We start from the raw sequence: 13,242 nt of genomic DNA, 5'->3' as shown, positions 1-13,242 counted from the left end.
TAGATAATTTAACTGGAAAGTGCCCAGAAGTTTGATGTGTCTGGGGGTTTGGCCTAGATTAGCCGCTGCCTTTGACCTTAAACAAATCAAAGCCTATTAAACAAAATTGCAAAGCATCATCAATTTCTAAAAATAAAATTTAATCAAATGGAATTAATCTAAATTGAATCAAATGGAAGCGCTAAACATTACACTATTAAACTTACTAAACAAACCCAACTACTTTTTCTTTTAGTTATGTTAAAAATAATATATATATAATATATATATATATATATATATATATATATATATATATATATATATATATATATATATATATATATATATATGTATATCCAATGTTACATATACATTGCAAATACATATCTATATAAAATCAGACGGTTTTTCACCAATTATTTTTAAAATCTACTTTTTACAAAGCAAAATAAAAACCAGAAATATTCAGTAAAATAGAAGGTCCTGAATAGGGTTAAACAGCGGTAATATATTGAGTCAAAGAATTTGAACAATTAAATATGGCAAAAAAAAATTAATAAAAATAAGCCAAAGAATAAAAGAAAGTTTTTGACAAAATTAAAAATACCCAAAATAACAATCAATTGAAAATTTTTGCATTGAGTGAATTACTTACAAAAACATCAAAAACACAATGTAGCCTCCCAAAGTTAATCAGCTAAAGTCGACTAACTTCATCCCTCTCTCACATGTCTTATAATTTGATATCATTGGCTGAATTCAACATTGGTTATGTTACAAAGTTTAAAAACTCTTGCTACCCCATAATTACCCCCTCTTGGGTGGTAATATTTTGTTCATCTAAATACAAGAAAGAAAAAGGGAAATACTCTTCTGCCAGATGATTATTTGTCAACCTAACTTCTTTATGTGTTTTGTATCACAAAACAGTTCTAGGGGGTTTAACCCACCCCTCCCCCAGAAAATACACCTCCGCAGAAAACCGGGTTTTCTGAACTTGAAAATTTTACTTGAGTTGTGTGTTTTTTTTTAGTTTCATTGAGAGTTGCTGAGGAAAGCAATTCTCATACTATATACATGTACTATACCATATATATATCTTAAAAACTAAAAAAAAAGCTCTAATCCCTTTTTGTTTAAAAGACTTCCATATAATTTGCAGTGGTAGAGGCCAAATTGAAGAAAAAAAGGTAACAAATCATCAAAATTAAGCTAAAAACATATTCGATCATTCGGCACCAAAAAGCTTAAGATGGTTTATCTTTCTTTGAAAGCATAGTTTGTTCTGGGAACCAAAAATTTTTATTGTTTAAGTTTTTATGGACAAAAGCGGTGTCAAATTCTACAAGTAAGTCATTTTTATCTTCCCATTGTAAAACTACCACAAGTCACCATTAATAAATAAATGAAGCCCAAAACGAACATAAATTACAATAGATAATTTAGTCAAGCTCAAACCGAGCAAAAATTAAAATGAGCAGGGCTGAAAACTCCCATGTCTCCTCAACGTAATTTGTACTAGGGGAGGGGGAGGGTTTAAATCCGGTCACGCACAAAACAGTAACTTTTATCACCCCTTAATGGTTAAACATGGTTAAGTACAAGTTTATTCGCAGTTACTTTTCTCTTCGTTTTTTTTTTTTTTTTTTTTTTTTTTTTTTTTTTTTTAATACTAAGGTTGACCTAATGAGTAGCAAGGATAAAAAGAAAAATTATTTTCTAAAGCAGAGCAGCTTTTCTTTTATTTTATAACAGAGAATTTAACTATATAACTTACCTTTTTTAACAAAAGAACCCTCAGAAGCAGTGATGAGCTCAGCCATATTTCAAGTTTGAGGCAAGTCCATAAAATGAAATGGAGTCAATCCAAACTATGAGGAGTATAATGCTATCATCAACAGTTGGATATAGCCCTCGGATTTAAGTCAGGAGATTAGAGTCAAAAGTCCCTGAAAATACAAAGCAATAATGATTAATAATGACTCTAAAGTACAGCAAAACCAATTCTTACCTTGGTACAGTTCAAAGCAAAGTTTACACTCCTTCAGCAGTCAAAAGCATTCGAAACGTGATTCGTCTTTTTTTTAAGAAGAAAGTGTAAAAACTCATAACTGACTTTCTTGTCTCGCTCTATTTTGAGCCTATTTTTGAATTATAAGTTACGGTAAACTTTCAATGAAAAAAGTAAAATACAATTGTTAGCTTATTCTGTCAGCTGTAACAGATGTCACCCATATTCAGTGTGCAAATTCACAGAGGTGAAAACTATTTGTCTGAAAATTTTGGTTAAGCTACTGACATAAAAGCATTATTCATGGTTTTAAGGCTTAAAACCAAAGAGTGGATATATCTATTATGTATTTCCAACAGTCTATATCTAGATCTTCCTACTTATAAGGCTTCAAAAATATGTAACAATAGATGTGAAATAAAATTCAAAAGATGTTACATAATTTCATTATATTTACTAATTAAAAAATTTAATAAAATTAAGGAATTACTTTGTAAGGTAATTTAAAATTAAAATCTTAAGTAAAACTCAAGTAAACCAAGAAATATTTTCAGACAAATAATTCCTTTATTTTCTCATTACCTTACTAAAATGTAACAATATTTGTTCAATATTACCCAAAAAAATTATTCCTGACCTAGCCCTTCAAACCTTGCCCCAAATATATAACCTATATTATATATTTCCCATGCATTGATTAATTCTCAATTTATTTACCATTGATTGAATTGACAGGAACACAAGTTTTAACAAGATTGATCCTAACAAAAGATATATCAGCTGAATCTAAAATAAGCGAAAATTTATCATCTTTGAGGGTCTGTAAAGGGTTCAAAATTGGATGTGCGAAATGTCATCTGTTTCGAGTTTTGACTGTTTTCCTACTTTTGACTATTAAAAAGGACACTAGCCCTTCCAAATTCCAATCGAATGAACTCTTTTTGAAGTTTCTACAACAACAAAGGGCCATCTCAAAATTTCTATTAGATGTATTTCAGAAAAATACGATTCTGAACTTCGAAAACGGCATTAAAAATTCTGATTAGCAATCCAATGAGCCCCCTCCAAAGTATATTCAATCACCCTCTATATAAGCCTTAAATACCATTGAACATACCTCTTGTCCTTATGTTTGTGGTGGAGGTTGTCATCCTCAAAGACATAATTTCCAGACCTTACAATTACTTCGAACAAAACGGCTATCTCAAAATATTTATTGGATATGTTTGGGGAAACGGTGGGCGTTGGAGGGGGTTAGTTGCCCTTTAATCACTTTTGACTATTAAAAAGGACACTGGCTCTTTCAATTTCCTATTGAATGAGCTGTTTTCGAAGTCTTCTCGACAAAAACGACCATCTCAAAATTCCTTCTAAATGTCAAATTTCATTGAAATCCGATCACCCTTTCATAAGTTAAAAATACCTTCTTTTTCTAATTTTTCCGAATTAACCATGCCCCAACTCACTCCCCCAGATGGTCAAATCGGGTAAACGATTATTTCCAATTTAATCTGGTCTAATCCCTCATACGCCTGCCAAATTTCATCGTCCTTGCTTATCTGGAAGTGCCCAAACTAGCAAAACCGGAACAGACAGACCAACAGTAATTGTGATCGCTATATGTCACTTAGTAAATACCAAGTACCATAGAAACGAACAGAAATTAATTTCAAAACTTTTTCCACAAGATAAGTTTTTAAAGAGAAGTAAATAGCTCCATTAAGCCAAAAATGAGCAAAAATAAAGTCAAACAATCTTCCAAGCGTAAAACTATCAATAAAAGCGTATAACCACAAATGACTATTAATAAAAAAAAAGAAACTAAAAATGAACAGAAAATACAATAAGTAGTAGAGTAAAACTCAAAACGAGCAAAAACTAATGAGTGGGAATGATAAACCTCAAGAAAAGAGCACAATCTTCGCTATATTGAAAACAAAATACACTTGAATTTTTTGTCACCTTTCCTACTTTCATGAATGAAAAATTATCAAAACCTGAACGAAGATATCAGTATATGCCAATTTAACTGAAAATCCATAGTCATTTGATTGTTTGTTTCTTTACCCAATGGGTAGGTGTTTACACTTGCCCAGGGGTAAATATAGAAGAGTTTGAATTACTGACTCAAAAATAAGGGGAACATCCTACTCAATGCCTTTTGTGGATCCTTTCAATGCACTCTACTTGGAAATTCAATATGAAGCCCTTATTTTGGATCCCTGAAGATGAATATTTTCAAAAAAACTTCCTGACACAGAAGTTCCCTAAGGAAAATAAAGGTCATACTAAACTTAAGATCAGAAGAAATAGAAACCCACATTAACTCAAAACGACCAGATTTGACTATTAAAGAATAAACGAAACCCAAAATGAACAGAAATTAGATAAACAATTATACAAAAAAAAAAAACATACAACAGGTACGAATATAAATGAATAAACAAATCTTAAAACGAGTAAAGCTGAAATTGAATGTGCAAATCAAGTTTAAAATGAACAAAATATTTTGCTATTGAAGTACAAAAGTAACTCAAAACGAACAGAAATTAAATAAACAATCATAGCAAACAAACATACAATAGCTACTTATATAAATGAGTAAATAAACCTTAAAACAAGTGAAAATTAAATTGAATATTCAAATCAAGCTTGACACAAACAAAAATCACTACGAACGAGACTTGGGATTTTGCCTCCTTCTGTTACTGTATAAGTCTAAAACCTACTGCTTCATTGGCTCTTGTCTTGAATACACAAATAAAATCAAAATGAGAGTTTGATATATAATGCTATTACTTGTTTAGAAATCATCAGTTCAAGGTTTTATTTCACTGTAATTTTATTCTCATCTTCAAAGCTGAAATAAGTGGAAAAGATAATATTTGCAATATTATTCGTTTTCAGTAAAGCGCAATGACGTAGTATCGCTTTAGAATTTTATAGCTAGGGAACGGGGCAGGATCCAAATTCTTGTTTGCAGTGAAGCTATATTTGTCTTGAACCCTCTTGTAAACAACTAATAAAATTAAACATAATATTTGATACACAATGATATTAATTGCTGAAAGATCGTCAGTTCAAAATTTAATTTTACTTTAGGTTTTGTGTTCATTTTCTATGTTGTAATACATACAAAAGAAAAGATTTGTAATGGAATTTCGTTTTAAGTAGAGCACCAATGACATAGTAGGTTTTAGACTTTTACTTTGAGAGGAGGCAAAACACAAACTCTTGTTTGTAGAGATTTTTGTTTGTTTCAAGCTTGATTTGCATGTTCAATTTAAATTTAACTTGTTTTAACATTTATTTACTCGTCTATACTTGTACATATTGTATGTGTGTTTACTATGATTGTTTATTTAATTTATATTTACTTAGGATTTCATTTACACTTCAATAACAAAATATTTTTGTTTGTTTTAGGCTTGATTTGCATATTCAACTACAGCTTTGCTTGTTTTATGATTTATTTATTTATTTATATTTGTACCTATTGGTTTTTCTTGGCAATGCTTGTTTATTTAATTTCTGTCCATTTTGGGTTTCATTTATTCTGCAATAGTAATTTATGGTCATTTTGAACTTGAGTCATTGTATGTTTCTATTTCTTCTAATCTTCAAGTTTAATAATGCCTTTATTTTTCTTTAGAAAACTTCTTTTTTGGAAATTTTTTTTAAATCAATTTCTGTTTGTTCTTTATAGCAAAAGCTTCAAGTTTTTCACAGATTCCTATTACAAAATAATTCGTTATTTCAAAATAAATTAAAAGTTTTGGCAAAAATTATACTAAGTATTATATCAATAATTACTTTAATTGCTGAAAGCTCACCAGCTCAAGATTTTGTTCGACCCAGGGCGAGAGTTATAGCTTTGATGATTCTAGTCCCCAGCATTTTTTCTGCTCGGTTTTTGCAAGATTATTAGGGAAATCCCAAAACTTCGGAAACATTGAAAGCTGCAGGTACTAGTGGGCCTTTTGGTAAATCCGGGTCTGGTTTTACTGCAATTTCCATTTTATTTTCAATATTGTAATAAGTAAAAAAGAAAATATTTGTAATATAATTTGTTTTAGTAAAACACCAAATATGCAGCAGGCTTTATGCTTTTTCAAACAATTCATGGTAAAGAACTGTACTAAGGAGCAACCTGGCTCAATAGTAACCAAAACTCCAAAAAATGGAATTTTGTTATCAATAGCTACACCAAAAGAATCACACTTTAATGCTGATTTTAAATAAATAAGCTTAATCAAGTTTAGTCTTACCCATCAAAAGTTACGAGCCTGAGAAAATTCACCTTATTTTAGAAAATACGAGAAACAACCATAAATTCATAGAATCTTAACGAAAATCACACCATCAGATTCAGAATATCAGAGAACCCTATTGTTGAAGTTTCAAGCTCCTATCTACAAAAATGTGGAATTTTGTATTTTATGCCAGAAGGCAGATCACAGATGCGTGTTTATTTGTTTTTTTCCCCAGGTGTAGTGTTTGCGTTGGATTGCTTTAAGTCTATTTATTCAAAACCCAAGCACCTATAAAAAATAACAACAATAAGCTGGGGGTAAATAAACAATGCGCACACTAAGCAATTGTAAGCAAGCACAATAAGCTGGGGGTAAATAAACAATGCGCACACTAAGCAATTGTAAGCAAGCATTACTGCATCTTCCTTCTTCTTTTGAAGATAGTGCTTGCGAGGTCACATGTCGGGTCGCGTTGGGGGCTTTATGACACGCCCACTTCTGGTGCGTCGTGGTGTGCAGTTGGTGGTCGCCGGCCGCGAGTATATGGTGTCCCTGACAGGTGATGTGTCTACCGCGGTTGGCCCTACTGAGGTAGGCTTTGCTGATGTAAGTTCCGCCGGGGACGATCCGGTGACTTTCGAAGGGGTTGGTAGAGCTGGGGTTTTCTCACTTTCGCTGGTGAAGTTTTTTGTTATCTGCTCACTTTCAATGTGGGGTGTTTGGGGATCATCGGCACTGTGGCTGGCCATGCCAGTAGAGTATGGGTGGCGGTGCGGGGTTGGTTGTCTGGATAAGTGAATCCTGTTCCTTCTTAGTCTTGAGCCATCAGTTGTTTCGACAATGTAGGACCGCGGGTTGCAATGGCGTGCGGTTATCTTTCCCTTGGTCCATGTGTCATTCGGTTTTCGTTGGACGAAAACAGAGTCTCCAACCTCAAGTTCGGGAAGGGGCTTCGCAGATTTGTCATGATGGGATTTCTAGCGTCTCTGCATGACGTTTCGACTCTGGAGGAAATCCGACTTGGAGACGACCTTTGGTTTCAGGTGTTGGTACGTAGAGGGTAGGGAGGATCTAAGCTGTCGACTCTGTAGAAGCTGTGCGGGTGAGGCGAGGTTGTCTACCGGACTGTTGCGGTACTCTAGGAGAGCTATGTATGGGTCGTTACCGCTATCCTTTGATTTTGACAGGATTCTTTTACATGTTTGCACGGATTTCTCGACGAGTCCATTTGCCTTGGGATATATTGGGCTTGAGGTCTTGAGTTCAATTCCCCAAGTTTGAGCAAATTCGTTGAATTTGTGCGAGAAGAGTTGAGCGCCGTTGTCGGATGTCATCTGCTGTGGTATCCCGAAGCGTGCGAAGTGAGTCTTGAGTTTGCCAATGATCGTTTCTGATGTTTGGTTCTGAAGTCGAGCGAATTCGAAATAACGGCTGTAGTAGTCAACCGTGATAAGGAATTGGGCTTTTTCCCATTCGAATAAGTCTATTGCTACATGTTGCCATGGTAGTGATGGTATTTCTGTGTTGATGAGTGGTTCTCTCTGGTTGTTCAGGGCATGGCAGGCACATATTTCGCATTGTCTGACGAAGGATTCGATGTCGGCGTTCATGCCTGGCCAGTATACCAGCATCCTCGCGCGTTGCTTTGTTTTTTCAATGCCGAGATGTGCTGCGTGTAGCTGGGTAAGAGTTTCTCGTCTGAGGACCTGGGGTATGATAATTCTCTGGCCTTTGAAAACTATTCCGTCGACTTCTGCCAGCTCACTTCTTATGTTCCAGAATGCTGATGCTTCAACGGGGCATGTTTTTCGAGTCGATGGCCAACCATGCTGTATGACAGACTGAAGAGTACTGAGTTGTTTATCATGTTCGGTCAGTTGACGGATTTTCCTGAGTTTGCTGTCGCTTACGGGCAGTGTCTTCATTACTGAGTGAACATAAGCTTCGATGTCTCTTTGCATCTGGAGGTCGGTGTTTGGGAGGTGTAGTCGCGAAAGCGCGTCAGCTACGGGTATGTCGGAACCTGGGCTGTAGATGACTTCCAAGTCATATGGCAGAGTTTGGATCATCATTCTCTGCAGCCGTGTGGGCGCTTGGTGTAGAGGTTTTGACAGGATGGTTTCCAGTGGTCTATGGTCGGTGGTGACCGTTACCTTTCGCCCGTAGATGTAATGATGGAAATGTTTCAATCCATACACTATTGCGTACATTTCTTTTTCGAGTTGCGAGTAGTTTTGTTCAGTCTTGCTGAGAGCTCTGGATGCGTAGCCACAAATGTTTCCATTGGTTGAGATCTCTGCCCCTAGTCCGTGCTTCGATGCGTCGACTTTCAAGTCAACTGTGCGGCTGCTGTGGTCAAAGAAGGCTAGATTGTCAGTGATTGATCGCTTGATGGCACTGAAGCATTCTTCGTGATGTGGTTTCCACTCGAACTGTACTTCTTGTATGAGGTCTCTTAGGGTCTTGTTTCTGGATGAGAGACTGGGGATGTATCGGGATAGGAAGTTGAGCATGCCCAAAAGGGTTTGGAGTTCTTCCTTGGTTATTGGACATTTTTTCGATGGCGTTGAGTTTTTCGGGGACTGGTTTGATTCCTTCTTTGCTGATGATGTGACCGAAGTATTTTACTTGTTCCATTCCGAATGTGCATTTTTCCTTATTGAATCTCACTCCTTTCTCCCTGGCGCGCTTAAGGACTGCACGGAGCCTATTGTCGTGCTCTTCTTGGCTTTTCCCGTATACAAGGATGTCGTCGATGAGGATGCGGATGCCATCCAACCCTTCAAATATCTCATCCATTTGACGCTGAAATTCATCCTGTGCTGACACAAGACCAAATGGGTATCTTTTCCATCTGTATCTTCCGAAAACGGTGCTAAACGTTGTGTAGAATGATGACCGTTCGGTTAGCGGCAGTATCCAGTAGCCCGACCGGACGTCGAGCTTGCTTACGGTTGATATGCCGTGAAAGTCCTCTGTTGCATCTTCAAACGTGGGGATTGGGTAATGCGGTCGTCGGATTGCTTTGTTTAGATCAACGGGGTCTATGCATAGGCGGACGCTCCCGTCCTTCTTTTCGACCATGACCATGGCGTTTACCCAGTCAGTTGGCTCGCTGACTTTTCCAATTATGTTTAGGGCTTCTAGTCTGTCAAGCTCGTCCTTAAGTTTCTGTTTCATTGCTAAAGGTACTTTTCTCGCAGGGTAAACCGTAGGGACAGCGTTTTCTTTTAGGTGGATCTCGCATTTGTTTTCCAGGTTTCCAATTCCTTCAAAAATGTCCTTGTACTCCTTTACCAATTGGGAGTAAGCACTAGTCGTCCCGCCTTCTTTTTGGATGTTTAATATCAGCTTGATCAGCTCAAGATCTTTGCAAGTTTTTAGACCCACGATTGGAGTTGTGTTGGACCTGACTATGTAGAATGCATGTGACTGTGTCTTTCCATCTTTGTATCGGCAGGTCAGGTGACTGATTCCCGCATAGGGGATAGCTGATCCACAGTAGCTTGTCAGTTTGTGGCTGCCTTTTATCAGGCTGGGTTTTATTGGCAATTTATTGTAATACTGGACTGGTAGCACGTTCACCTGTGCTCCTGTGTCGATTTTGAATTTTATACACATTTGCCCCTCAATGGATAATTCGGCAAATGCTTCATCTTCTCTAGTGCTGTTCTGTATTGTGTACAGGAACACTTCGTCTGTGTCGTCTGCTGTTTCAGATAATGCTTCACCGTCCTCCACAGTATGTACAGCTTTCTTTTCTGCACTTCTGCAAACCTTTGCAAAGTGGTTTGGCTTCCTGCATTTTGAGCAAGTATTCCCCTTCGCTGGGCAAATATGGTTCTGTGAGTATGTTCCCCCGCAGAAGTAGCATTCTGGTTTCTTGGACTTGGGGTGTGGCCGACTTTTGGCAATGGAATCGATTTCCTGCTTTATTTCTCTGCCTTCAAAGGTTTTCAGCTGTGCTTGGGTTGTTTCGAATGCTCTACAAATGGTTACTGTTTGGTTCAGGGATAGGGTGTCTCCTACCGAGAGGAGTTTCTCACGTATTTTGGGATTGGCCACTCCTCCCACTATTCTGTCTCTTAGCATTTCGTCTTTGTCTGTGTAACCGCATGGTTTTACTAGGATTTTCAAATCGGTAATGTATTTGTCTATGCTCTCCTGCTTTTGGTCATGCTTTTGGAAGATGTATCGTGAGAAAACTTGATTTCTCTTTGGGGCTGCATATTCTCTGAATTTTGTGAGGTATGTATCAACGTCTTCTTTTTCAGCCTCGATTAGGTCGAATGTGCTGAAGATTTCTCTCCCTTGTTCACCTGCCCAGATGAGAAGATATGCACATTGCTGTTTTGCTGTCTTTCCAGCAAGTGGTCCAATGAACATTAACTTAGCATGGTTTTCAAATTTAGTCCATTCGGATTCTAGATTATCTGAGCTCCAGTTGATTCTAGGCGTTTCTGCATCCATCCCACTTCTGACACCATGTAGTGTTTGCGTTGGATTGCTTTAAGTCTATTTATTCAAAACCCAAGCACCTATAAAAAATAACAACAATAAGCTGGGGGTAAATAAACAATGCGCACACTAAGCAATTGTAAGCAAGCACAATAAGCTGGGGGTAAATAAACAATGCGCACACTAAGCAATTGTAAGCAAGCATTACTGCACCAGGGGTGATTGTATTGACCCAGTGGTCCTAGAAGCTTGCGAGAGGGCTCATTCTAACGGAAAAGAAAAGTTCTAGTGCCCTTTTTAAGTGACCGAAAAATTGAAGGGCACCTAGGCCCCCTCCCACACTAATTATTTTCCCAAAGTCAACAGATCAAAATTCTGAGATAGCCATTTTACTCAGTGTAGTCAAAAAACCTTAGAACTCTGTCTTTGAGGATGATTTACTCCCCCACAGACCCCATAGGAGGGGCCACAAGTTACAAACTTTGACTAGTGCTTACATTTAGTAATGGTTATTTGGAAGTGTACAGACGTTTTGGAAGTACACAACCCCCCCCCCCTTAGGTTAAGGGGGGGGGGGTTAGAAAAGGGGGATATGTTGGGGAACTTTCCTTGGGGGAATTGCATGGGGGAAGAAAATTTTCATGAAGGGAATGCAGGATTTTCTAGCATTATTTAAAAAAAATACAATGAAAAAATAAATATGAAAAAGTTTTTTCAAATGAAAGTAAGGAGAAGCATTAAAACTTAAAAAGAACAGAAATTATTACGCATATGATGGGCTCATGTCCTCCTAATACCTTGCTCTTTACGTTAAAGTATTTTTAGTAATTTCAATTATTTATTCTATGGCTCTTGCAATTCAGGGGTCATTCTTAAGAAATTTGGACAAAATTTAAGCTTTAGTTTAAAGAGCGAGGTACTGACAAGGGGGTGAACCCCTTCATATACGTAATAAAAACATGATAATACAGAAGTTCGTTACCTAAGCTAATTTGTAAGTTACATATATCTTTTACTAATAAAAACATTTGTAAAAAAATTAAAAGTTCTAGTTGCCTTTTTAAGTAACCAAAAAATCGGAGGGCAACTAGGCCTCCTCCCCTGCTCCTTTTTTTCTCAAAATCATTTGATCAAAACTATGAGAAAGCCATCTAGCCAAAAAAAAAATATACATATTTCGTTTTAATTATTCATCTGTAGAGAGCCAAAATCAAAAACATGCATTGATTCAAAAACGTTCAGAAATTAAATTAAAAAAAAAAGTTTTTCAATGGAAAGTAAGGAGCAACATTAAAACTTAAAACAAAAAGAAATTACTTTGTATATGAAAGGGGATGCTTCCTCATCAACGCCCCGCTCTTTACGCTAAAGTTCTTTACTGTTTTAAAAAGTACAGTTAAGAGAAAGAGTCAAACTCCTTTCATATACGAAGTAATTTCTGTTCGTTTTAAGTTTTAATGTCACTCCTTACTTTCCATTAAAAAAACTTGTTTTGTTTTTTATTTAATTGCCATTAGGGAAACAGATAGTAGCCATACTCTTGTTTGTAGTGAAAAATATAGGAGTATTGAACAGACTTGGGAAAAGCTAATAAATTAAACTGAATTCCCATGATTTTTGGAACAGAGCATTGCTCTGATGATCATGATTTCCCATGATTTTTTGAATAGAATATTGCTCTTATGGTCAGCTCTGATGATTTTTAGAATAAAATATTGTTAATATGTTTGTTTTTCTAGGGGCAGGGGTCAGGCAATGGAGGGAGGGCCAGGTGTCAGTTACCATGATATATCATATGTTTTTTCTTGGAGGGAAAGAGTATTGGGCCATGGAGGATCAGAGGATTAGCTCTCATAAGTTTTGGAATAAAATACTGTTATTTTTTGGGGGGAGGGGTTCAGGCCATGGAGGGCCAAGGGTGATAACCATAATTTTAGAATAAAGTATTGCTAACCATTTTTTGGGGGAGGCCTGGGCCATGCAGGGATGACCAAGGGTCAGATTGCTTAAGTTTTTGGTTTAATTTATTGGTTTCTCTCATCTTTGAACTATTTTCAAAACCCTCACATAAAAAGCTTATATTCCTCTGAATATCACATATAACACTTGCTCAGGACTCTGGGAATTGTGTTGGCCCTGGAGGTTTTATTATTCAATCTCTTGACTTAGTTCAACAAAATTGCTATATAAAAAATTCAATTTGATGGTCTTGGGGTAAAGAAGGCAGGAGGGCCAATTGCTATCTTATCCCTTTTGACTCATAAAAAAGGAACTAGAACTTTTGATCTCTAATAGAATGAGCCCCCAATGAAGTTATACAATCGTTCCTTCCATAAAAACCTTATATACTCCAGGGGTATAATTTACAACACTTACTCCCAGATTCTGGGGGGGGGACTGTGTAAACACTCCTAAGTTTATCTCTTACATAAAAACCCCATATGACTCCAGGTATAATTTATAACCCTTCCCTGGCTCTGGGGAAGGGGCTCTATTAACCCTGAAGTTTTTCTTATCTGAATTTTCAGACTTTAAAAA

The 13,242-nt window shown here is 36.5% G+C and overlaps 1 protein-coding gene across 4 annotated transcripts in view; it reads right to left on the bottom strand.

Annotated features, from left to right (window-relative positions):
* LOC136041702 (zinc finger protein 664-like) overlaps positions 1–13,242 on the bottom strand; it is a 39,623-nt gene that overhangs the window by 13,554 nt on the left and 12,827 nt on the right. For 3 of the 4 annotated variants that reach the window (XM_065726431.1, XM_065726434.1, XM_065726435.1), the window contains exon 2: positions 1,760–1,931. In XM_065726431.1, the coding sequence (XP_065582503.1) occupies positions 1,760–1,805 (46 nt within the window). In that variant the 5' untranslated portion in view covers positions 1,806–1,931. Of the gene's footprint in view, positions 1–1,759; positions 4,372–13,242 lie in introns of those variants that run through there. The other variant, XM_065726432.1, reaches the window with a different exon arrangement.

Source organism: Artemia franciscana, unplaced genomic scaffold (assembly GCF_032884065.1).
Source record: "Artemia franciscana unplaced genomic scaffold, ASM3288406v1 PGA_scaffold_33, whole genome shotgun sequence".
NCBI lineage: Eukaryota > Metazoa > Arthropoda > Branchiopoda > Anostraca > Artemiidae > Artemia > Artemia franciscana.
Note: the sequence above shows the minus strand (reverse complement) of the source record. Positions and strands in the feature narration are given on the sequence as shown.